The sequence below is a fragment of the Mauremys mutica genome, chromosome 2 (assembly GCF_020497125.1).
Source record: "Mauremys mutica isolate MM-2020 ecotype Southern chromosome 2, ASM2049712v1, whole genome shotgun sequence".
NCBI lineage: Eukaryota > Metazoa > Chordata > Testudines > Geoemydidae > Mauremys > Mauremys mutica.
The window spans coordinates 170,392,179-170,404,211 of record NC_059073.1 but is presented as its reverse complement, the minus strand read 5'-3'; the positions used below and the strand labels follow the sequence as shown (position 1 = coordinate 170,404,211).

The 12,033-nt window shown below is 43.3% G+C and overlaps 1 protein-coding gene across 1 annotated transcript in view; it reads right to left on the bottom strand.

The window, feature by feature from the left end:
- Window positions 1-12,033, bottom strand: part of SLC6A19 (solute carrier family 6 member 19) — an 82,960-nt gene that overhangs the window by 32,091 nt on the left and 38,836 nt on the right. Inside the window, exon 7 of the mRNA XM_045007053.1 lies at window positions 4,990-5,118. Coding sequence (XP_044862988.1) covers window positions 4,990-5,118 — 129 coding nt within the window. The remainder of the gene's footprint in view (window positions 1-4,989; window positions 5,119-12,033) is intronic.

Genomic DNA, 12,033 nt, shown 5'->3' with positions numbered 1-12,033 from the left:
GGTGCGCGCACCCCACTTTGGAGACCACTGCCCTAGAGGACCAGGAGAAGATAGCATTTATCACGCCAATGACATTCTGCGAATTTTCATGCATGCCATTCAGGCTTTGCAATGAGATGGAGATGTTCCAGTGACTGGTAGAGCACTGCCTAGGAAACAAGTATTTCCAGACTGTCCTTCTGTACCTGGATGACATCATTGTGTTGTCAAAGGTTTATGAAAGTCACATGAACTATCTAGATGTTGCATTCACCAAACTAATCCAATATGGGCTGAAGATTAAATCTTCGAAGTACCACCTGTTAAAGGAGGAAGTGGCATACCTCAACCATAATGAGACAGCAGATAGGATCTTCTCTGACGCAGAAAAGATCAGAGTTGTTAAGATATGGACAACCATTTTATATACATGCCTAGGGTTTGTTAGTTACTACCAAAGACTTTCATAAAGGACTTTGCCAAAGCTGGGTTCACCAACATGCCCCATTATGAGGATTAAAAGGCAGGGAGGCCAACAGGAGTCTCATGGATTGGACTGAGGAATGTCAGGAGGTCTTTGAGTGCTTAAAGTTTGCCATGGTAGGAACACCAGTACTAGTTTACCTGGAACACATCCATATTTTCAAACTTTATACAGATACTAGCAACAAAGGACTGGGCACTGTCTTCTACTAGGACCAGGATGTACAGGAGATGCCAATTGCATATGCCATCTGAGGAATGATTGTATCAGAGTAGAATGACAAATGCTACAGCTCTTCCAAGCTAGAATTCCTGCCTCTGGACAAAGCCATAACTAAGAAGGGCTACTTAACAGCTGCTCACATCACTATATATACAGATCACATACATGAACTCTGCCAAACTGAGAACACTGGAGGAATGTTGGACCTCAAGGCTGCCTATCTATACTTATGCCAGAAATGCCCCAAAGCATAAAGCTTTAGAGATGATGGAAGTGTTAGAAATATTTCAGGATAGCAGTGCTCTCTGGCGCTGAGTGCAAAAGGTTATCCTGGAAGCCACCAGACAGCTGGAAGCTGAGGCAGTGTATCCATTTATAGGAGCTGAGGTGAAGACTGGTATGTAGCACTTGTGATCCCAGGACAAATGAAGAAATTGCCCAGGCTGTACTGCCTCCACCAGGAGCTGAGATGGTTCTCCAAGCCTACCACAATGCTTCCAGCCACTTAAAAGCTAAAAAGACTGTGATGGATGTCCGCAGGTGGTTTTACTGTGCGGACCTGACCCAAGGACATGCAGGAGTAGTGTGAGGACTGTAAGATCTGTACCTATAAGAGGAAACCAGTACCAGGGAAAAGGACCTCCCTCAACCCAACAGAGATCAACTCATGTTTAGAGTTGTTAGCTCTTCCACTTGAAGGTGAAATCAAGCAAAAGTGTGTCATCCTTCATCCTGATCATTGTAAATAACTAAATAAAGTTTCTAGCTGACAGTGCTTCAGGGACATCACTGTCAGATCAGCCTGAAACCAGGGGCAGAAAACCAACTCAGGAAGTTGGCAGGTGCACAGCTGCAGTCAGGCTGGAAGAGTAGTCCAGATTCAGTGAAGAAGCCCTGACCAGCACGATGACCATGTGAACAGACATACTGATCACCATCCTCTTTGTAAGGTCCCTTAACATGTTGAAAGCTGTTTTCAAGTATCCTCTCACTCTGCTTTTCTCAAGCCTAAACATGCTCAGTATTTTTGACCTTTTGTCATAGTTCAGGTTTTCTAAACCTTTATCATTTTTGTTGCTCTCCTCCAATTTGTCCACATCTTTCCTAAACTGTGGTGCCCAGAACTGGATGCAGTGCTCCAGCTGAGGACTCACCAGTATTGAGTAGAGTGAGACAATTACCTCCAATGTCTTACACACAACATTCCTGTTAATACACTTCAAAATGATACTTCACAATTGAATCACACTATTGACTCTCATTCAGTCTGTGATCCACTATAACCCCCAGATGCTTTTAATATGTATGACTTCTCATAGGACAGAGGTGGGCAAACTACAGCCCGCAGGCCACATCCAGCCCACAGGACCGTCCTGCCCAGCCCCTGAGCTCCTGGCCTGGGAGGCTCGCCCCCATCCTATCCCCTGCTGTCCGCTCTCCCCCCCAGCCTCAGCTTGCTTGCTCTGCCGCCAGCGCAATGCTTTGGGCGGCGGGGCTGTGAGCTCCTGGGACAGCGCAGCTGCAGAGCCCAGCCTGACCCAGTGATCTGAGCTGCATGGTGGCAGCGGCAGCTCCAGGCAGTGCAGTAAGGGGACAGGGAGTAGGGGGGGTTGGATAGAGGGCAGGGGAGTTCAGGATGGTGGTCAGGGGGCAGAGGTGTGGATAGGGGTTGGGCGGTCGGGGGCGGACAGGGGGTTGAATGGGGGCAGGGGTCCCGGGGGGGCTGTCAGGAAGGATAGGGGGTTGGATGGGGCGGTGGGGGAAAGTCAGGGGAAGGGGTTCCAGGGGCAGACAGGGGACAGGGAGAAGAGGTGGTTGGATGGGGCAGGGGTCCCTGGGGGGCCGTCAGGAATGAGAGGAGGGATTGGATGGGGCGGCAGGGGTCCGGGGGTGGTCACAGGACAGGGAGCGGGTGTGTGTGGATGGGGCAGGAGTCTGTCAGAGAACAGGGGGGGTTTGATGGGGCAGGAGTCTGGGGGGGAGATAGGAGGTGGGGGCCAGGCCACAACCCCCTCCCCTAACCGGCCCTCCATACAATTTACGAAACCCGATGCAACCCTCAGGCCAAAAAGTTTGCCCGCCCTGTCATAGGAGTACATTAATAGTCCTTTTTTAACTAATTGATAAAATCTGGTACGTATCTGATAGTGGTATTTATTTCTTAGTTGATTCTCAGCTTCCCAATGGTTATGCAAGTGAACCAAGAGATTTGAGCCTAGTGAGAAGCAAATAGATTCTCCCACCACAAGGCATGTACTAAATTTGAATTTGGGGCTAGCTTAGCAAACTGGGATGGCCCCACCACATTAAAAATTCCACACAAAGAGGTAAATCCAGCCCATATGGATTGTATAGGTTTCTCATTCTACAGATCCAATCTCATCCTACTATGCAAGAATGGCAACTGGATTCCAGCTCCATGGAATCCAGCTTCATAGGAATTCTCTGCACAGCATCATTCAGAGACAGGCTGGGGAAAGACATAGATGTCTGGGAGAGGTCCAGAGGATCAAATGCTGTACAGATCTTGTGGTTCTCCATTTTGCAGTGAGGATGTCTTAAGGGCTATTTTGGCCATGAAGTACCTTATGTGGAGCAGCTGCACAGCCAATCCACATACCTGAGGAGGGGAGATGATTCTCACCTTTTTCTAAACACATCGCATCATTGCCCAGCTCAACTACTCGGTCTGGCTACTTGGCTGAGGATGTGCCCCAAATTGTTTGCTCCCGCAAAGTACTTGTACTGGTATGTGCATACTCAAATCTGCACACAGACATCTGGAGACCCAGGGCTGAAAATCTGTCCCTAAATTATGATAAAGAAAAATTATCTAAATCCTGCTCAAATAAACCAAACAAAAATTACTCACCTGTTCCTGCTTGTGTCATGTAGAAGTGTGTAATATGGTATACCAGCTATTCTTGCATTTATTATGCAGACATTTTAGGTCAAATAAGGATTTTAATTACTCTTTTTACAATACTTACATGTAATAGTGAATATAAATATATTCAAAATTATGTTAACTTTTACAATTAAAGAAATTACTTTCATAACTAGGTATCAGCAGAATTGGTTCCACAAAATAGTTGGGACATATTCATTGCTAGTGTGAGCTTTAGAGATAGTTGGATGTGGACTTTAAAAAAAAATTTTTTTTGTCTAACTTTTCCATGGAAAAGTTCAAATTTTCTTTCAAAAAAATCAAAAACTGAAATTCTACAATTCAGAAATTATGCCAGGGCCTCATGAGAGTTGTAGTTATGGTTTCTCATGCTACCATTCACCTTTATAGCCTGGGTTCTATGGATGGATTATCTCTCCTGTGATGCAGCATGGTCTCACCTTACAGTGAAGAGAAATGGTTGCATCATGGGAGTCCCCAGCTTTGGTGCATCATGGGAGATATAGTCCAGTTGAGGAGCCTAGTTTATACAGGAGAATGGGGACATGAGGAAACCAAACTACAACTCTCATGACAAACCATAGCAGGATATCTGAATCAAAATATCTTGGGTTTTGGCTAATTTATTTTTGGTTTTCAGGCATTTAGTTTTTTGACAAAAAATAAATAAGAATTCAGTGGAAAACAATTCCTTTTCACATACACACATAAAAAAAAAGTTTGGTGGAAAACCCAATTTTCTGCAAAAATATTTTCACTGAACTATTTGATCAGCCCTAGTAAGAATACACCGTTCTGCTGAATTCAGTGGTTTATACCTGATTATGCTAGTGGTAAATTGTCCCATTACATGTAAAACTATACTTATTTCAGTATTCATGGGTAGTGGTGGGTATTTTGCCAATTTGATCTACCTCTGTGCCAATGGGAATTGCCTCCTTAATAGCTATTTCTGAAAGAACTGTTTTGACAAAATTATCTCACAAAATGGAATATCAATGACTGGACGGTTTTAGCTCCCTAAAACATCACTGTTCAGAACCTTCCAAGGCTAGGGTGCCTATAGGTGGAAGAGGAGGACAGGTCAAACAACTGGCACTCATTATGGTACCATCATTTTGGTTTATTTACTTTTCATTTACAATTAAATAAACACATCTTAGAAAATCAGATGATCAAAAGTTATTGATCTTGGACACAATCATGATTTTTTTTTAAGTTACAGTCAGCAGTATGAGACCAGATCCTGTAACTGGTCCATAGGGCTCCTTGTGCAAGCAAGTGCTATTCACATGAATAACAGAATAATTCTAACTGAACTAATGGTGTGGAAAGTCAGGCTGCTTCCACTCATGCCAAACAAAAGTCTGTATAATTAGGTTTTATTACAATTTACCTGCCGAAACAGTCATCATATCTCTCTGTTGCCCTGAACCCAATGATGGAGTATATGACAGTTGCTGCATAAATGGATGTGAAACCATTGATTATAGAGATAATCACAGCATCTTTCTCACAGTTGTTGCTGTAAATCAAAAGACAGAAACATCAATGAATTTTCACCAGTGTGTGTGTATATATATATATATATATATATATATATAATATTAAAAATTGGTTATTGGAATTATCACAGGATCAGGACACTAATTTATATGTATATAAATTTTTTTTGAGAGTTTAGAAACAAATCTGTTAACTAGATTGAGATAAAATTAATTAAAAACTGTATCCTTAAAAAAACAGTCATTTTTGTCTTTAGTTAGACTGAAGGAATAACACAGCTACATCAAATTTTCAAAACAGTTAAAATGAATCAATCACGTGCAAAAGTTATACTTGAAGAAATAAAGTTGTAATTAAGTTAAATTATTATGTGTCAGAAGATGAATTAGAATAAGAACATAAGAACGGCCATACTGGGTCAGACCAAAGCTCCACCTAGCCCAGTATCCTGTCTTCCGATAGTGGCCAATGCCAGTTGCCCCAAAGGGAAAGAACAGATAATCATCAAGTGATCCATCCTGTCACCTGTTCCCAGCTTCTGGCAAATGGAGGCTAGGGATGCCATCCTGGCAAATAGCCATCAATGGACCTATCCAACATGAACTTATCTAGCTCTTTTTTGAACTGTGTTACAGTCTTGGACTTCATAACATACTCTGGCAAAGAGTTCCACAGGTTGTCTGTGCATTGTGTGAAGAAATACTTCCTTTTGTTTGTTTTAAACCTGTTTCCCATTAATTTCATTTGGTGACCCCTAGTTCTTGTGTTATGTTAATATAAGAATATAGAATGTAAGAGTATCGCTCTCATTCCCATGCTTGCAAGATGGTTTTGTTGGGGGAAGGGGAAAAGGATAGGAATAATGTGACTTTTCCTAATCACTGTGACAGAGTGTCAGCCCTAGTGGCCAGTTTATATTTTACCCCTTACAAATCAAGAACTCTTGCATAGCTTATATTTGTTTTAAAGTTTTCTATACAATAAAAAAGGCTAGAAACATTTTTTTTAAAAATTATCCTTGACTTGTATCTATCCCCCCAAATCATGGGGGCTCTGCAGCTAGAGGCCCTGAGGGCCTCAAATGCCAGTTGTCTGTGTGTGTAAATGAAAGCTTACACAAAGAGCAAACCTACATTTTTGAGGTGTATTTCACCTGTATTTGAAAACGTCACCTTGGATGAGAGATACTCACAACAATCATGAAACAATGAGCAGTTTTGTGCAGTCAGGGAGGGATAGCTCAGTGGCTTGAGCATAAGCCTGCTAAACCCAGGGTTGTGAGTTCAATCCTTGAGAAGGCCATTTGGGGAACTGGGGTAAAAATCTGGGGATTGGTCCTGCTTTGAGCAGGGGGTTGGACTAGATGACCTCCTGAGGTCCCCTCCAACCCTAATATTCTATGATTCACATCTAGGATAGTGTGCTCAAATAAGGCAAGATGCATCATATACACTGTGACAGAGATTGCAACCCTTTGGGGACCATACTGTATTAAGTTTACATATCACTGTGGGCCATAAATTATATGCAATTCCAAGGAAGAGAGGTATCACAGCTCCTCCATGAACCAAAACAGTGGGAGTGATTAAAGTGAATCACTTTGTAAACACCTCCAGAGAGGTATCGCTCCCTGGGAGGCTTGCATATTCTGGTTCAAACTGGGTTTCTAAGAGACAAAGAAAGGGATTTTTGATATAAAAAGACTGGGTTTAAACTGACTCAGGGACTACTTTCTCATCCAGAAAACAAACACCTGATAAGTTTAGTGTGTTTAAATCTGTTTATTGTTTTGTTATGTCTTCTCTGTATGCTTTTACTTTAAGAATAAATGTTCTTGCTGAGAAAAAGCTGTGAGGTAACCTGTAACTGCTGGCAGTACACAGTTCATAGCCCTTGGAGAGAAAGCAACATACAGGCACTGGTTGATAGGAAGACTGGCTTGCTGGGGACATCACAGGGAGCTGAGCCACCTTAAAATGTCCTGATCAGAAGGGAGCATAGACAGCTGCAGTGGCACAGGAGCCAGCAAACAGAGCTGTAAACAGGGGAGTTTCAGTGGGAGTTCTGTTGGAGGAGAAGGTTTTTGTATTTTGTGTATTGTATTTTGTAGTTTATATGTGTGGAGGCTGGTAGGGGCAGTATGCTGGGAGAGCAGCTGAGCTCTGATTGGGGGCGGAGCTTCTCTGCGTAGGGGTCCTATAAAGGTAGCCAGACAGTCAGGCAGCGGCATAGACAGCTGCAGTGGCACAGGAGCCAGCAAACAGAGCTGTAAACAAGGGAGTTTTAGTGGGAGTTGACAGGGGGAGTTTGCGGGGGAGACTAAGAGACCTAGGCAGAGGAATTGACAGACTAGTGAAGGGAGGGGGTGGTGTTCTGCTGGTGTTCTGGTGCCTGTTGGGGGTTTGGTTTGCTGTAGGTGGTGGTGGTTTGCTTTGGGTTGTGTTTCCTGGACTAACAGGTTTTAGGTGGGAAGGCTATGACCAATACAGAAGCAACAGTGACAGACACAATGAGGATGACTGGATGTGGAAGTTGCAACATGTACATGATCCTGGAGGGAGTACCTGAAAAGAGTTTCGTCTGCATGAAGTGCCACCTGATAGAGCTGATGGAAGAAAAGATCCGAGGACTGGAGATGCAGGTGGAAACTCTGGTCGAGTTTAGAAGGGGGTTCAAGCGGATGATGGAGCAAAGACATGAGGCTGAAGGGAAAAGCTCAGACTTGCAGATGGAAGCAGGACCAAAGAATTCTGAGGGGAGACTGCTGGGTGAGAAAAGTGGACGGTGGAAGCATGTGACTAAGAGAACCAGGTAGAGGAAAAGACGGGCCAGTGAAGGAGAAATAGAGCTCAGGAACAGGTTTGCAGAGTTGGAAAATGAAGAAGGGGCACAGCAGGTGGTCGCTGAAGGTGAGAGGGCAAGGAAGAAGAGAAGAGCAGCTAGTCCTATATGAAGAGGCGAAGAGTCAATGGAGACAACACCAAATATGAGCCCCAGGAGGATACGGGATGGGTTGCGGAGGATTGCAAGGGACAATAGAAATTAAGAGGACTTGAAGCCAGAGGGAACAGGGGATAGACCGGAGAATCACACTGTCACCAGGAAAAGGCAGGTCTACGTGATTGGGGACTCCTTACTGAGAAGAATAGACAGGCCTGTAACTAGAGATGATCCGGAGAACAGAAGGGTGTGCTGTCTGCCGGGTGCTAAGATACGGGATGTGGACCTGAGGCTGAAAAGGATCCTAACGGGAGCGGGAAAGAATCCGCTGATTGTCCTTCATGTGGGAACGAATGATACGGCTAGATTCTCGCTGGAACGTATCAAGGGAGACTATGCCAGACTGGGGAAGACGCTTAAGGAAATTGAGGCTCAGGTGATCTTCAGTGGGATTCTGCCTGTTCCTAGAGAAGGGCGACAAAGGTGTGACAAGATTACGGTGATCAACAGATGGCTAAGACAGTGGTGCTATAAAGAGGGCTTTGGGATGTATGGCCACTGGGAAGCATTCATGGACAGAGGACTGTTCTCTCGGGATGGACTTCACCTGAGTAAGGAGGGAAATAGACTTCTAGGATGGAGGCTGGCACAACTGATTAAGAAAGCTTTAAACTAGGAATTTGGGGGAGATAGTTGGGAGATGTCCAGGTAATCTCCATGCCAGAATTTAACATTGAGAGGGAAGAAAACAAAGCAAGAAAGGATACGGCCGTGGGTAGGAGAATGGACATAAGGAGGAAGGGTAGTGTAGATACCAGTCTAATAAGTGATACTGGTGGTAGAATGTCTGTGCCTAATCGGGTAAATGTCAGTGAAGCCAAACAGCAAAAATTAAGTTGTTTGTACACTAATGCGAGGAGCCTAGGAAACAAAATGGAGGAACTAGAGCTACTGGTGCAGGAAGTGAAACCGGATATTATAGGGATAAAAGAAACATAGTGGAATAGTAGTCATGACTGGAGTACAGGTATTGAAGGCTATGTGCTGTTTAGGAAAGACAGAAATAAAGGCAAAAGTGGTGGAGTAGCATTATATATCAATGATGAGGTAAACTGTAAAGAAATAAGTGATGGAATGGATAAGACAGAGTCTGTCTGGGCAAAAATCACATTGGGAAAGAAAGCTACTAGAGCCTCCCCTGGGATAGTGCTTGGGGTGTGCTACAGACCGCTGGGATCCAATTTGGATATGGATAGAGACGTCTTTAATGTTTTTAATGAAGTAAACACTAATGGGAATTGTGTGATCATGGGAGACTTTAACTTCCCAGATATAGACTGGAGGACAAGTGCTAGTAATAATAATAGGGCTCAGATTTTTCTGGATGCGATAGCTGATGGAGTCCTTCACCAAATAGTTGCTGAACCAACAAGAGGGGATGCCATTTTAGATTTGGTTTTGATGAGTAGTGAGGACCTCATAGAAGACATAGTTGTAGGGGACAACCTTGGTTCGAGTGATCATGAGCTAATTCCGTTCAAATTAGATGGAAGGATAAACAAAAATAGATCTGGGTCTAGGGTTTTTGATTTCAAAAGGGCTAACTTAAAAGAATTAAGGAAATTAGTTAGGGAAGTGAATTGGACTGAAGAACTTGTGTATCTAAAGGCAGAGGAGGCCTGGAATTACTTCAAGTCAAAGTTGCAGAAACTATCAGAAGCCTGCATCCCAAGAAAGGGGAAAAAATTCAGAGGTAGGAGTTGTAGACCAAGCTGGATGAGCAGGCATCTCAGAGAGGTGATTAAGAAAACGCAGAAAGCCTACAAGGAGTGGAAGATGGGAGGGATTAGCAAGGAAAGCTACCTTATTGAGGTCAGAACATGTAGCGATAAAGTGAGAAAGGCCAAAAGCCATGTAGAGTTGGACCTTGCAAAGGGAATTAAAACCAATAGTAAAAGGCTCTATAGCCATATAAATAAGAAGAAAACAAAGAAAAAAGAAGTGGGACCGCTAAACACTGAGGATGGAGTGGAAATTAAGGATAATCTAGGCATGGCCCAATATCTAAACAAATATTTTGCCTCAGTCTTTAATGAGGAGCTTAGGGATAATGGTAGGATGACAAATGGGAATGAGGATATGGAGGTAGATATTACCACATCCAAGGTAGAAGCTAAACTCGAATAGCTTAATGGGATGAAATCGGAGGGCCCAGATAATCTTCATCCAAAAATATTAAAAGAACTGGCACATGAAACTGAAAGCCCATTAGCAAGAATTTTTAATGAATCGGTAAACTCAGGGGTTGTACCGTACGACTGGAGAATTGCTAACATAGTTCCTATTTTTAAGAAAGGGGAAAAAAGTGATCCGAGTAACTATAGGCCTGTTAGTTTAACATCTGTAGTATGCAAGGTCTTGGAAAAAATTTTGAAGGAGAAAGTAGTTAAGGACATTGAGGTCAATGGTAATTGGTACGAAATACAACATGGTTTTACAAAAGGTAGATCATGTCAAACCAACCTGATCTCCTTCTTTGAGAAGGTAACAGATTTTTCTAGTCAAAGGAAATGCAGTGGATCTAATTTACCTCGATTTCAGTAAGGCATTTGATATGGTGCCACATGGGGAATTATTAGCTAAATTGGAAAAGATGGGGATCAATATGAAAATTGAAAGGTGGATAAGGAATTGGTTAAAGGGGAGACTACAATGGGTCATGCTGAAAGGTGAACTGTCAGGCTGGAAGGAGGTTACTAGTGGAGTTCCTCAGGGATTGGTTTTGGGACCAATCTTATTTAATCTTTTTATTACTGACCTTGGCACAAAAAGTGGGAATGTGGTAATAAAGTTTGTGGATAACACAAAGCTGGGAGGTATTGCTAACACAGAGAAGGACCGGGATTTCATACAGGAAGATCTGGATGACCTTGTAAACTGGAGTAATAGTAATAGGATGAAATTTAATAGTGAAAAGTGCAAGGTCATGCATTTAGGGATTAATAACAAGAATTTTGGTTATAAATTGGGGACACATCAGTAACAGAGGAGGAGAAGGACCTTGGAGTATTGGTTGATCACAGGATGACTATGAGCCGCCAATGTGATATGGCTGTTAAAAAAGCTAATGTGGTTTTAGGATGCATCAGGCGAGGTATTTCCAGTAAAGATAAGGAGGTGTTAGTACCGTTATACAAGGGACTGGTGAGACCTCATCTGGAATACTGTGTGCAGTTCTGGTCTTCCATGTTTAAGGGCAGGTCTACACTAAGGGCGGGAGTCGAACTAGGGTACGCAAGTTCAGCTACGTGAATAGCGTAGCTGAACTCGAAGTACCCTAGTTCGAACTACTTACCCGTCCAGACGCCGCGGGATCGAAGTCCGCGGCTCCAAGGTCGACTCCGCCACCGCCTTTTGCAGTGGTGGAGTACCGGAGTCGACCGCGGCGCTTCCAGAGTTCGAACTATCGCGTCTAGATCAGACGCGATAGTTCGAACTCCGAGAAGTCGAACTCACCGCGTCGACCCGGACGGTAAGTGTAGACTAGCCCTAAGAAAGATAAATTCAAACTGGAACAGGTACAGAGAAGGGCTACTAGGATGATCAGAGGAATGGAAAACTTGTCTTATGAAAGGAGACTGAAAGAGTTTGGCTTATTTAGCCTAACCAAAAGAAGGCTGAGGGGGGATATGATTGCTCTTTATAAATATATCAGAGGGATAAATATCAGGGAGGGAGAGGAATTATTTAAGCTTAGTACCAATATGGACACAAGAAGAAATGGATATAAACTGGACACTAGGAAGTTTAGACTTGAAATTAGATGAAGGTTTCTAACCATTAGAGGACTGAAGTTCTGAAACAGCCTTCCAAGGGGAGTAGTGGGGACAAAAGACATATCTGGCTTCAAGACTAAGCTTGATAAGTTTATGGAGGGGAGAGTATGATGGGATAGCCTAATATTGGCAATTAATTTGGCAATTGATCTTTGATT